The sequence below is a fragment of the Acyrthosiphon pisum genome, chromosome A2, assembly GCF_005508785.2.
Source record: "Acyrthosiphon pisum isolate AL4f chromosome A2, pea_aphid_22Mar2018_4r6ur, whole genome shotgun sequence".
Lineage (NCBI taxonomy): Eukaryota > Metazoa > Arthropoda > Insecta > Hemiptera > Aphididae > Acyrthosiphon > Acyrthosiphon pisum.
This window is the reverse complement of record NC_042495.1, coordinates 44228444-44244728: the sequence shown is the minus strand read 5'-3', so window position 1 is coordinate 44244728 and position 16285 is coordinate 44228444. Positions and strand designations below refer to the sequence as shown.

The following is a 16285-nucleotide window of genomic DNA, read 5'->3' as shown; positions in this document are numbered from 1 at the left end:
AAAACGAATCGCGCCGTCGCCGCCGCTTTCCGCGTGCGTCTGTTCCGTGTCGCTGTCTTCACCCGCCACTGCGACAACCGCCCTCTACACAATATTATTATATTTATAAACGCGCGCGCGCGCCCGCCCGCTTATACATATATATATTCACCTATAACGCGGAAACGCGCGAGACCCGTTCGCTATCGCCGTTACGCTATAGCGCCGCCGCCCGGCGTTCGATCGATTGACCCACTTTGCCGGACAACGCCTCCACCGCCGTCGTCGTCGACGTCGTATTATAGTCATCACCACCGCCCCCCTTTTACGGGCCCACAGCTATCAACCCGTGGGGGGGCATATCAAGCGGGGGACGGGGGTGGGTAGCACGCCCTGTGCCACCCGCTTCATGGACCAACTGCAGCAGTGGCACCACCAACGGCAGCAGCAGCGGCGGCCACGGCCGTCGTACCACTTCGGTGGCGGTGAGTATGGATTTTTCGGCGCCATCATTGCCGTCGCACGTCGTCTTGCAGCCTGCGTGTCTGCAGACGGTAATGACAATTAATATATTGTCATAACCCACCCACCCACCCACCCCCTTTCAATCTCGTGTAATTTATTAAAACCCACACGTATTATAACCTATCGCGCATATGTTGTTATTAATATAAGTACCCATACACATCATCCTCAACCGACGACGAATACGAAAATTGTGTTTACATTTTTTAATTTGATATATTTTTTACCCTGAACCCGCTATATAGTTTAGGTACCTATATACCTATCCGGGGGATGACTACGGGCAACCAGAGCCGGTTATTACAACAATGGTATATACGCATTGTTTACGAAAGACGACAGCTGCCCCGTCAAAATTAAGAGGGTTATATCATCATACATGATACATATATATATTGTTATTATATATACTTAAATATATATAGGTATGATGTGTACCTACGTATAGATGCTCTGAAAACTAGACTTTATCTAATATTGACACGGCAATTTTATGTATATGACTTCGAGCAAGAAGGTCGCGTTCGTATTTAACGTCGTTTTTCATTACCTATTCATTTTGACCATTTATATACATATAGGTAGGTGCATGGGTATATTATATATAGGTATTGTATTTTAGGTACATAAGTATAGGAGGAACCTACTACGTAATAACTAATAATACGCATACAACTTCAATGCGCCTTCGGCGTCCAGTTTTTAAATAATATTACATTAGATATAGGGTAATCCCCCCCCCCTGCAACGCACCACCAAGAAACCTAGGTATACGCGTTTATCAAATTAAATACGTGTCGATTATCTGCGTTTATCGTCTTGCGGGACGTGTTATTCAACGGTCGCACACCGTAACGTATTATTATAATTTATATTATATTGTATACCTATCTGAATATCTGATACTGCTGGTTCACAATATTATACATTTTAAATTCTAAACAAATTATTATTATAAAGTTAATACATATTTTTAATCATTCATATCTTATTTTTATTTACTATAAAATATATTATTATCTATGGAAATGGACACATTGTACCCATATACCTTAGTATATTGAACACCTTCAAATATAACTGCAACCTATATTTATAAGTTATAGCGGTACATATTATAATATAAATATAAATTAATATTTTGTTTTAATTTCGATCTTGTACCAACAATACATATATACATATATATTTTATATTATCTAGTATATAACTAGTAGAATTCCTTGGATACATATATCTACCTATATAATATAGTCCATATATAAGTACCACATGAACCATTTATAAGTATTTATCCATAACGGTCATAACCCGACTTTGTTATATTATACCTTATACATAATAACACGTAGGTATCTATTAAATAGGTAGGTACAATAGAGCGTATACATAATATCAAGTAATACGCTCCGTAGATTGATGAATTTCATTGAAAATGGAAGTGAAAAAACTGCATTTCCATACGAATGTACTGTTATATTATTTATTACTGTATTTTGAATGATTGCAAATATTATTATTTCCACGGTCGATTGCAGTTATGTCTATCACGGATCTACAAACGACTAGAGAGTAGGTACGTTTTGCAAATCTCATCTGCAATTTTTATTATCTATATGACTCGGAAAAATAACGGATTAAATAAAATAATACAGCATTAGGCCTCTCATCAATAAGCCAGCTCCCTATACTTCCAAAAATAATCTTTTTCGTTTTACAAACTAATATTTAAATAACTTATAAAAAAGTTTTGAACTTTTAAGCTTTTATAAAAAAAATATAAACAGATATTTATATTTGATATAATATTTATGTAATTAATATACGGTGCGTATAATTTACGTATTGATTAGGTTATCAATTGAAATATATATATAGGGAGGCACCTATATCACTTTAAGTCGAATTAATTTCTTCCTTAATATTGTCAAATAACAGCTGCATTGAATTTAAATACCTATATTATATTGTTCGATATAAATGATGTACCTACGTAATAATATGATATACATTTTTTTTTTTTTTAGTAATGTTATTGTGATTAACAACGTATACAAAATTATTTGGGTGCACTAAATGGAAAAAATAAACAGGAAAATAAATCGGTGCAGATGTTATTCGTGGACGACCGTGGCGTGCTATAGTAATGCGTAATGACTAATGAGATAATAGGACTACGCGTGTCGATTAATTGGAAAACGATTTAATATTATATAAGAGAGTCGGGTGATTTAGACAGCCGGACTTATAAATAATAATAATAATAATAATAATGATAATAATCGGTTTTGCCATGGTAGTTCGTTTTGAATAAACTCGTGTAATAAGACGATGATGTGGATGATACGATTACGGTAAAAATAAAATAACTATTTTTCATACATTATATTATGTGTTATTAATTATTATAATAGGTTTATATAATATATAAAATATAATATTATAATGAATATGAATCTTGAATAACTTCTTTAAAATAAATGATTATAAACGTACTAAATAAATATTTTAATCACTAACGATACTTGTAAGTTATATATAAGCTATATATTGTACAGTACATTATTGGACATTTTTTTTATATGATTGAAAATAGGTATATAACATGTAAATTAATTGCATTTCCTTAGGTACCTAGGTACTTTACATACTTTCAAAAATAACATATTTATATTTATCAATGTTTCCTAGGTACCTACCAATATATCTATGAGTAATAATAACAAAGAGGATTATACCATCTACGTGATCACTGATCACGTTCCTAATTAAAACGATACAATTTACGAATTTTAAAACACTTGCGAAATTATAGATAGTAAAAAACACCCTAAAAATATAAAACCTATATTATGTATGTATATATTATAGATCTATAGGTACACCTATATATTGGTATGTATACATTAAATCAATCATTGACCGACGATCGTGTAATCTTTATTCTATATAAATATATTTAATTTATTATTATATAGGCATATACATATATATTTAATTATTTCGTCCGACTATTTTTGTACACACATTCCGCGTAATCGCGTCTGCCACTATTATAGTGTAGGTATCTGTATTAAATCGTATTATGTTATAATGCGTTATTAAGTTTATTATAACTTATAAGATAAAATACATGTACATAAAGTCATATACAAGCATAGAGCTCGTTAATTGAGACGAGACTTTTATGCGTGTACAGGTATAATATAAACGTATATTCTATTTAGATGCACGTAAATATTAATTCATCTATATATTTACAGTATATAATATATATGGCTACTTAAGTACCATATTTTATATATGTATATACTATATATATATTTAGCGAGTAGCGTATAAATAATAGCACTCGCCACTGCAACCCCGGGGGTTCTGCGATTCAGGTGATTTGGATGGGCGGGAGAGAGGGCCGCTAAAAGCTTTGGAAATGTCTTCACAGTTTCATGTTTTTATTAATTTAAATATTTAGTTATACGAATCGTTTGACTGACTGCTGCAGTTTTACAATAAATTATAGAATTTTGTTTATTATAGGTATTTCTTATAGGTAGCCGGGTAGCTATAATTACCTATTATATACTTAATACATTTACCTACACTATATTATCATGTGATTTATATTTCAGTAATCTAATCGTTAAGGAAATCCTTAAAGTGTAAGTAATTCCTAAAATGTTCATCGCACATTTTGTAAATTAAAAACCATTATAAATTGCAACTGATAACTAGGTATATTTAAAGAATATTTTGTATTTATAATAATAATAGCATAATATTGTTATATGATACCTACCTATAGATACTAATTGTATAGAAAACAGCTTTTAAAATTTTAAATATAAATTCTTTATATATCTAAATTATATCTATACCAATACGCGGGAGGTACGATGCCTATATTATAGGTACCTACACAACTGTGGTTTTGTCTAAATTATTTTAATAAGTACCTGCAATTTTAACACAGTATATTACACTATAATACCTATATTTTAAATAAAATAAATATTATTATAGGTATAGGTGGGTTATAAATATAACAATAACGTAGGTATAACGATAAATACGCACACTATAATACACGCCTATATATCATAAATGATTACATTGTTACGGTATGGGATACATATTTGATTGTTTGTGTATGTGTTTTTATTTATTTATCTTTTTGTATATATATTTTATCTCACTGTTGTCGTTGTTGTACACAGGTAATGGCAGAGTGATCGGCGCCCCGCTACGCATGCGCCGTCCAGAAGACCAATCGCCGAGCGCCGCTAGTGCCGGACTCATGATGGAGGTGGTAAGACATTATGTATAGATTCGCTTGTAGTACATAATATATGTGTAGTATATACATTTTGGGGACCCCCTCACCTCTCCAACATTCTCGACAGTCGTCTTGTCGTATACAAATGTAGAATCCTATACAATAATATGATACATACCTACATAAAATATAATATATAGATAGATACCGCTCCATTAGCATTTTGTTAGATGAAAAGTTTGAGTGATTGAATGAAGGCCGAGCTAGAATTTGTTATCATGGTAGTTGACGGAAACGCATTTGTGTTATATAAATATTCATAAGTAATATTTTGAGGTTTTAATCATTTATAATCTATTTCGATTTAATATAATAGCATTGATTATAAATATTTAATACTATAATATTTATATTTTATAATCAATGATAATAGTATAATACTTTCTGCTTGGACATGTATTATTTATTGGGCTTATTCTTTTAGTAAACCAAAACGAGCAGAGGTATACAATTTATACTATAAATTATATTTCTGTTTCTCTTATATTATAATAGGTATACATAATAATATTAATTATGTTACATTCTTCAAAGTTTCCTTGTATAAGATATTTATAGGTACAGTGACGGGAGGGATCTGGTGGTAGGAGCATAACAACATATTATAGGTACTCTCCAAAATGTTAGAAAAAACTGCTTTTGTATTAGTTAAATTAGCCTATTATACAGCTATATAGTGTATAAATCTAATATAGTATAACTATATAATATATATATAAAACTGCACAAAAATATAATTCATTTCTAATTTGCTAGAATTCAAACTTTATACACGTCTGAACAGACAATTATTATTTTTTTCAAATTCAATTTCCATATGTAGGTATGACACAAAAATATTATATACGCATAATATTATGATGTATTGCATGAATAGTTGAGAATTTATTGTTCGTGTATAATAGCACTGGTCGCCACACCGGGTCCGAATTGTGCCACACACAGGAGGCCACTCATTACCCAATATATTAAACATCTGCAGCTATGTATAATGTATATGTCTCTGTAGACCTAGATATAAATATCTGCATAATACATGTACACTACGATGTACATAATGTATCTATATAAAGTATAAAGATTATACTGCACCACTGCACTGTATAATACACGTCTTAGATACGCGTCCAAATACGGCAATTTCGTGCAGTCAAATTATAATATATATATTTTTTTTATCGCCGTAGGTACCACTACCTATATGCATACTATATATATACTATATACACATACCTTAATAGCTAGGTAGTGTATGGTTAATTTTATGATAAACATAATGTATAGGTGCACTCGGTGGTTTAGGTATATAATTGTAAGTTGGGGTGGAATTATACTTACCGTCGATAAATTTTTCATTTCCACTTCTATTGTGTATAACTTCTCTAAATGGAATTGTTTGTTATCAAATCTATGATCGAATAAAATACATAAATATAATGTATACTCGTAATTCGTGCGTGCTACGAGGTAGATACAATTAATTATTAAACTATGTATGTATAATAGGTAAGTAAACATTATGCTAAATATCCATATTTTTAATATATTTCGTAAAGTAGAGGTGTATATTGTATAACTTAATATTGTATCATAACATATATAACATTAAGATGTTCCAACTACAATAATATATTGGTTGGTTAGGTATCTACATCAAGTCCTATAGCAACTATACATTTTCAGTACACGTATAATATTAAGACATATTTAGACATATTTTGATATGATTTAATCAGAGGTAATTTTATATTAAGATATTATACACCTATAATACTATATTTACCATGTATATAGAGTATAGACAATATAGATACCTACATAATTCGTCGGAAACAAGAAAATATTAGGTATATGTAGCCATGTTACTACATTATAGGCATGTAGGACGTAGGTATAGCTATAGCAGTATCGATAACTCGAATCTCAAGGGGATCAAAATAAAACCGACTTATGTGTTTTTCTAGTTAAATACTTCAAATATGACTTATAAACACTTCAGGGGCTAAAAAAAACTTCGAGTTATGAAGGGTTTGAGTTACCGTGCCTCGAATTTATATTATATACCTATAGGTCTGAGGTAGGTATCACTCATAGCATTATTATATTATACTACTGTTTTCAAAAGAAAACAGATTTTCTATATATGCAATATACCTAACTAATATTATATTTTTTTTTTATTGGTACAGTATCAACAACTAAGGTTATTAGGCTACAACAACAATAATATTAGCTACATACGAATGGATAGGTACATAGAATTTCTTAAATTAAATTATACAATATGTTAATATATTTAAGAAATAGAATAATTTTTTGCTGATATCTTCAATGAATAGGACTCAAAGCTTCGAAAAGCTTATTTTGGGATCCCAAGGCTACTTCTGGTTACTACGTGGTTTCGATATTGCGTATGACGTATGTAAAGGTGTTTGATTGTGAAGGGTTCTTCGCAGGTTTGGCCAGTGTAGGTTTTTATCTTTGCATAAATATTATATTATACTTATATATTATTAAATTCTATAAAATATGATGATGGTTTGATTAAAATTGGAAGGAACTATAATTTTCCCTAATTCTAACACAATATTGCAATATAATATTATATTGTACGAGTACCAATCAAAATGAAATTACAGCCCTTATAACGTATTTTTAAATGCACAAATAATGCTTAAAACCAGAATAATAAAATATGGTTTGTTATTGTTTGTAACATTGAGTTGCTTAAAATAATTTTTTCCTAATTGTAATAGTTTATTTTTATTTGCAACATTATTTTTTCACTAACGTATTTTTAATACCCTATGTTACCTATGTTAATAACTGAAAGTTATAGAGTATTATATATTTAAATATAGTACTTTCTTAATTATTTTCTATTAATAATAATTTGTTTTTATGATCAATGGTGTTAATACAGCTGTGCGATCTGCATGTTTATATCTAAATGCTTTTGTATAATATTGGTACCTACATACCGTATTTTTAGAGAACTTATATCCAAATATATACTTCACCAAAAAATTTAACGGTTTCCTTTCAACCTCAGTTTTGTAAACAATAATGAAAAAATTGAAATTATCTATTTTGACGTGGGAATTAGTTTGAAATTCTCAAAACACTCAAAAATTAAAATTTTATAAAATCTATAGTAGGTACTTATATAATATGATATATATAGACATTAGATATATTATATATATAGTGGTTTATGCAGTGTACATGTAATGTGCCTATATAAGGCTAAATAAAGTATCACCTATATACAACTACGCATATTATATATTTATACCTATCTGCATAATATAATAGCCCCTGAAATGACCCTATCCAATATATATACAACATATTATATACTTATAAGTATACCCGTTAGACATATTTTAAGTCCATATATACCTAACCTAACCTATATATGGCTATCATGTTATCACCTCTCCCAACGGGCACTAAAATATATTCGTCATATGTATACCGACGTATATACTGCAGGAAGAAGACTATATAGATATACCCACGTATAGGCTCGGGGGATGAAATTCGTCGTGTTCTAATGGACTCTACTCGAAGGGGGATGAAATCCTTCGTATATATATATTAATGGAGTCTATATCCGGTGTCGTGGGCGTCGTCTTCGTCACTTTACCCGTACATATTATATATATATATAGTTGCGTTGTCGTGTACATAGTACCTATATTATGTATATAATAATATTATATAGTAGTTAACCGCCAAGCGACGATCGATGCGCTTCGCTCGGCTATTCGGCGCTGAGCGGCGGCGGCGTCGTCGACGGTAATGGGCGCCGGTCACGACATCGCGTCCGCACGACAACCCGTCTAAACGCATGTACTCTCCAACACACACACACACACACACACACACACACACACACACACACACACACACACACACACACACACACACACACACACACACACACACACACACACACACACACACACACCACTACAGCGCTTTGCCGTATATTATATTATCTAACGTTGAGTTCGAAAAAAACGTCATACATACACACTGTACACTGCAGCAGTGTCGTCGACGAGTCACGAATACACCCATGTTCCTCAATGTATATTATATAATATATATATATATTATATATATATAATGTAGTCGGTAAAAACAAATTCCCAAATCCTTTACACGCCGCGCGAGAAGATTACACCAGTCGTATCGTCGGCTGTTCAACGAGGGAGGCGAACTGCACTGTACCTACACACACACACACACATATACATACATGAAAAACCGGTCGTCCGTCCTCTGTGTCACGATATTTTTTTATTCTTTCTTTTTGTACAAATTAAACGTTTCTCCCAGAGACGGTGTAATTACACGTGAGGGAGGAGGCGGTCTCTCGAGGGGTATGTCCGTAAATGTTTTTTTTTTATAAACTCCTAAAATTATCTCGGTATTTTATTATTATTATCATTATAATTTTCCAGCCAAGGTCCCCCCACCGCCGACGTATATACTAATATGTACCTATAATACAGTATGTCGTGTTCGAAACGACGAAGACAACGACGCCACCACCACCGCCTGGCAGCCCGAAGAATTAGTTTTTATATTGTATAATAACATATTATAAAGAGAGAGACACGCACACGCACCCAACAACCGTGTAATTTCGCCACCTCCCACTAATCAAATCGATGCGATTTCAGTATGCATGCGTCAACGGTCCTTTATATATAATTGTACCTACATTTGTGTACATTCTTTATCTAGATATATAATACGCGACCTACTATTGTCTCTCTGTGTGTCTCTTTCTCTCTCGTAATCCGCTGAACTGCAATTATGGCCTATGGGGTAGTATATATATTTATTATATATTGCCGTATATGACTATTATATCTATAACTGTTATATATAGCCATATAGGTACAAACTTTGGGAGTCCTCTGCGTGTAAAACGGTTTGTTTTTATTTTTTTGATATACCCTGAAATTATAGTGCGCCGCAAACGACGTTGTCTTTTCCGAATATTGTCCGCCGCACTACACTCTGCTGCCGAACGATGACGGTGTATTGCACGTCTCGATGTATATAATAATAAATTTACGATCTATATAACTATAATATAATAAATATCAGGCTGGCATATACCCATCATAAAGCGACGAATGCAGCAGTGGTGTACATAATACCTATATATAATAATATAATAGCTCTCTTTTATCCGGATCTCAAAAAAAAAAAATCCGAAAAACCTCCATTGTCTTTCATATTTAAGTATATAATAAAAATAATAATAACAATCCTACGACGAACGATTTAATTTCGTTTTTTTCTTAAATTATAGGCGCGCGTTACATTTTTATCTTCTAGTAAGTCTACCTACAATTTACTTCGTATTATATATGTACACAGTAAGTATCACATTCATTATTTTCGAAAAAATAATATTATATAATATGAAAACGACCACTTTTCTTTAAACTGCGACCCTTTAATATACTTCTGATGACCGTTTAAAACAAAATTGTATAAAATGATATGTACTTATAGATATATCTATATATATACATACACACATAACCATTACCCGACAGCCAACTATATTATCTCCGCCGCTGTTAGGTATTATATTATTATTAAATAATATATTATAGCCGCCGCCGCCGCGCCGTCGTGTTTACACGCGTCCTCGTAGAATACCCGCTGCGTTAACGCGTTGTTATCCTTTCTTTCCGCTGGTTTTTTTATTTATTTTTTGTCAAACAATACGTAGATGATAACAAATTGTCAGTATGACATTGTGTGTGTGTGTGTGTGTGTGACAGAATCTTGCATGGCCTATATGTATGCATAATAATAATATATATAGACATCATCGTCGTCGTTATTCCAACGCACATTACACAGTAGTTGTATAGTTGTTGTTTTCACATTTATGCTGTATACACGTTTTACGTAAAGCTAATACTACGTCGTGAATATGGTACGTATGAAACTATGATGTATATTGTAGTATTGTACAAATCATCGCGTGGAGGCCGAAAATCGATGCGTGTAAAACCGATGACAGATTTTTTTTTGCCACAGAAATATTTCAATTCGGTCACATGGTTAACCTTGCTATAATTTTCTTTTTTTCCGTCTTTATGACACACGTATGAGTTGCAGTCGTACCTGCACCAGCATTATGTATATTATACGCATAATTTTTTTCGATCAAAAATATCGTGACCAAGGTTGTGTTTTTTTTTACACGAAATGCGTTTGCCGGATGTCGAATTTCCTTTTGGACGCATTTCCATAGCATCTACCTAAATATATGTAGTCAGGTATTATATACCCACCTAAGTATAAATGGATATATAGGTGGTATAGACGCGCGCGTCATCCTCTGCCGCAAACAAAAGAGCACAATATACAATATAATAATATTATATTGTTATTGTATATACGTCGTGCGAGTGTGCATTTTCACGGCAATTACACTGTCAAACCGCCTCGACAGTCCGGCGGACGCGTCTGCGCAAGAGTGCAAGACGTTGTTGGAATGAACGCGCGTGCTGACATTTCTGTAATTAAACGGTTGTTATTATAATATCCTGTGGCCTGTGCGACCGCTGTCCGCCGTTTGTCGTACGCCATACTCAAAAAATAACACATGTATAATAACACGTATTATAAACATGCATTATACAACTCTTGTGTATGTTCCTATGTACGCGTGTACAGTGTAGACGTAGGGTAGTACACGAATAGTTTAATTAACATATATGTGACTTGCCACTTGCGACTACACAATATTAATATGCTGTACGTAGGTACTCTCACACGTAATTGAAGAACGACGAGTGTGTATCAATATATATCGTGCACTGTGTCTTAAAAACCGATTAATTATGTATAAATTATAATTAGTTCTTAGTGAGTGGCCGACGAGGGTGTAGATGTGGACGATTTGTTGATTGTAAAATTCGTAGAAAATATTTTATTTTGCACATTTGAGTAAATTGTTCAAATTACAGATTTTTCATATTTTATTGTATTTTTGTATTATTACATTATATTGTTTACAAGAAATAAAAATATCATAACCATTTTACATTTATCGAGTGCGGATTATTTTAATATAGACTTATAGCTATAATACAAAAAAGAATGATTGGAATTGTTTAAGACATCGACATTTATTTTTTATCTATTTCGATGGTTTGTAATTAAATTGGTAATCTTGGTCACTTTTGTGATAACCATGATTTTGATAAAGTGGCCCAAAAAATGTCAAAATCATGTACTTACACTGTTGTTAACACTTATATCTACCATAGTAACTATGGTGACATATGCAGCCATTCAACCAGAACTCTTAGGTGTTGGAACGATAGAGAGATTTTGAAAAGATAATTTTTTTTGTATCATTTTACTATCTACTTTATTTTTGATTTTATCGTGACAATCGTTGTATTGATTCTCATCGTGTATGCATCAATATACGTTACTAATTGTTACTTCGTCCTCTTCCTACAATAGATTTCCCTTCACACGATTAGTTTTTCTTATATATTTGTTTGTTATTGATACGATTTTTTGTTTTTCTCATCAAGATATTTCGGTACGGACAGCAATATACATAATAAATATACAAGATCATCTTGCACTTTAATTCAACCGTCTTATTGAATAAATACACACGCAGACATCGATATATATATAATATACGGTCATATATATTACTATACATAATGCTGCACGTGCACATAGATCCGTTTTCGCGCATTGTTTGATCGTCAGATTAACACAGCGACGCCACGCCGGCGTGTATATACTATATATAATAATATTATATACATGTAGTGTGGCTCGGATTTAATGAAATCACGCGTGCGTTATGTTTTAACAAGTTTAATAATAATAATGTAGTCGTCGTCCTGCACTGCACACGCGAACGATTTAATTAATAGAGTTCCCCGCATTCAATTTTCAATATCCTATAGGTATATATATTCAATGTTTATGCGTAATCCCAAACTTTCCGCTCAGCCCTACTTTTTTTTATATTATCATAATTATTATTTAGCGTTTAAACTCCCCCTCTCCGCGTGCTATGTGCGTCGACCTAGATGCGGGAGGGGGACATTCTGTGCAAATGTCGTTGTCGGCCGGCCAATTAGAATCGATGATGCTCCGACCCCACCGGGGTACAGCCTCCTTTTGTGTTAGTTTTGGAGTGGAAAAAAGGGTTAAAGTACCACCGTCGGGGCGTTATGATCTTTTGTTCCCCGGACTCCGGGCTTCCCGTGCATTTTCCGATATTAGCATTTTGAAGAATTTTACGCATGGCCGGCGCGTGTACACAAAAAAAAAATAAATAAATAAAAAAGACTCAGAACCGTGCGCAGCTGCTGCTGGTGGTGGAAAGGGTGCACAATTTTTTATATCAACGAGCAATATAATATACGTCGTCGTGCGTAAATATAAACGACGCCCCCTCTATTCTCGATCATTTATAACGCGTCCCACCTCGGTTCGTTATTTTTCGGTTTTTTTATTTTTCTTCATTTTTTAGTTAGCACAGTGTATTTTGTATACCAGTATATATATGATATAGGTACAGCCACACAGAGGGAATTCGCAAAGTATCGATTTCGCGTGCGTATAATATAATATTATAACATTATATATAGTACGCGAGGTACGATGACGAGACGGCTCTCTTTTGAATAATAATAATAATTGAGACTTCGTCGCCGCCGTCGTCACTGTAGAGGTGGAGCTCACCCCATCCGGAAAAGAAGAAGGATACGAAGAAGAAGCTGCGGTGGTAGCTCGTTATAATAAATATTCATGAAGAGTAAAGTAAAACGATAGGGTTGAGATCCGTTAATTAGTTTCCTAGGTAACAGATCGTTCCCTCCAACAACGGCGGCGGCTGTTTCCCCGTCATTTTTCGAATAAATATCTACTCCGTGCATGCGCGCGCCTCATTATAAATTTTCGAACAGAATAACAACATTTGGAACTGCATAATATATTATCGTAAACATTATAATCGCATGTACCCGAAAAAATAAATTAAGCGACGTACCTACACATATCATATTGTGTTTTTATATGCATTATTGGTACATAAAATGTTATTATATCCGTAAAGTAATAATTATTATTTTGTATAATGTTATAACTTACAGGATATAATAAAATTAAACATATATATTATTTGTTTATTGCTAAGTATTAAAATATATATTATATAGTGATTATTTTAGTGATTGTTTATAGAATAGAATATATAGGTGTGCATTATAATATGTGGCTGTCGCGTCTCCGAGGTGAAGTCTCTGCGTGTAGGGGGGAACCGGTTGTCACTGATCGACTGCACGCGGGCCGAGTAACGAGTATTGAAAATAATAATAATAATAATAATAATAACCACACAAAGATATGACAAGACGACTTAAGTAGGAGCCTCCTCGGGGTACGGTTGACCTTAAAGAGCTGTGCAGAGTGCGCGCGGAGGTATCGCAGGCCATTAGCAGCGGCGGCAGCTCAGCGTTATACCTATACGTGCATATATTATTATTATATCATATTATCATACATATTATAACGCACACACACACACACATATTATAAAGATCTCAATAATAGATTAAAGCACGGGCGCTCGTCAAGACAATATAAAAATACATATAGCGACGATATTTAGCATAATATATTATAATATTATTATACACATGTTATTATGTACCAGCACTTGTATTATGAGAGTGCAATAGGTATAAATACAATTTTATTCTATTTTTTCCCGATGAAAAATCATTTCAAAAAACTCGTTTGTTGTAGGCCCTTATAATAGGTATAATCGATAGTAATTTCGTATATAGGTAAAATTAATATTTATTATATACCTACATACTACAACGCTGGTCCATCATTTTTTTGCCGCAAGTATATTATAATGTTTGTATTCCTATACATTACAGTACACCTAATTTGTATTATGTGTGTTTATGTGATGATGTAAAAACCATATTAAAAGATTTAAATGTCTATAAACATTGAATGGGTCTCGTATAATTCATATATATTATAATATATATATAAAAATATAATTTATTTTATTATACGTGGATTAAATCGTCGTCACAGTTGCTATTATATTTGCCTACAGCTGTATAATAATAATATATTATTATAATTGTGTATCTATATACGTAATAGAATATTTTAATATTATATTATATCAATATTATATATTATATGTATGCGTGTACCACCTGACACAAAAACATTGTTGTGCAATATATATATGTATGTATTATTATCACACCAATAAATGTGTAAATTACTCGTACTGCCTGTGTGTGTGTAATATGTGTCCTTAAGGTCATCTTCAAAGTGTAAAATTATACATATTAACTTTCCTCTCCATTTCAAACGTATATAATGTATATATTATACAAATATATCGTCATATCGATAGATTAATCAATATCTGGAGACTCGGAACGGTTAAACGGTTTTTAACAATGTGTGTGTGTATATACTATATATATTTATGATGTACCAGCTAATAGCTATATATAATATATGTTTGGGACAGCAGAACCCCTCCACGCACAGTAATAACTACTTTCACGTTTCTTCTTTAAATTTAAAACCTTTTCGTGTTGTAGGTATAATCGCGCCCACTATAACCCCCGAAAACTATATATAATTACTTTGATTTCAAAACGGTTTCTCGTCGTTCGGGTAACATACTATATAATAATATAATATATAATAATATATATAATGGAATTTGAGTTACCCCAACGGAGCGTACCGCGGCGCCGTTTGTCACTTCGGAAAAGTTAATTAATATTGTTATTATTACTCCGAGTACCGCAGGTACAATTTAACATCGTTTGCTCGCGCGTTTATTTCGTTTCAGTCGGTCGTTTAAGCATCAGCTGTACGCATATGTGTGTTTTGACTTCGGGGCGTCAATAAATTATACCGTGGGACGAATGTGTTGAACGTGTACGACGACGGTATCATAGTATAATATACCTACTAGGTGTATAATAAAACGGTTCAAACAAAAATATATAATAATTTTCAATTAAACCGAAAAAAAATAAAATCATATTATATAATAGAGTCGGTGGGACTGCGTGTACCATACAGTCACTCTTGTTTAGGGCGCGTTTCAATCTCTATGGTTCGCCGCAGATCGTCGGACGGTGTACAATAATAATTAATGTATATAATATATACACCGCACATCGATTTACTCGCGCGAAAACGAACACTGCAGCAAAATAATAAATACATATTATATACGTGCTATCGGAACGTTTATCGGTCTACATCTTGTGTATAGAGAACCGATCGGTCATAAATCGGCGTGTATAGTGTATATATATAGTATAATATATAATGATAATAATAATGATATGGAGCGCGCTGCAGGGTCGT

The 16285-nt window shown here is 32.7% G+C and overlaps 1 protein-coding gene across 2 annotated transcripts in view; it reads left to right on the top strand.

Annotated features, from left to right (window-relative positions):
* Positions 1-16285, top strand: part of LOC100572970 (zinc finger protein basonuclin-2) — a 79187-nt gene that overhangs the window by 4567 nt on the left and 58335 nt on the right. The window contains exon 2 of one of the 2 annotated variants that reach the window (XM_008186619.3): positions 4719-4807. In XM_008186619.3, the coding sequence (XP_008184841.1) occupies positions 4719-4807 (89 nt within the window). Of the gene's footprint in view, positions 1-4718; positions 4811-16285 lie in introns of both variants that reach the window. The other variant, XM_003245688.4, reaches the window with a different exon arrangement.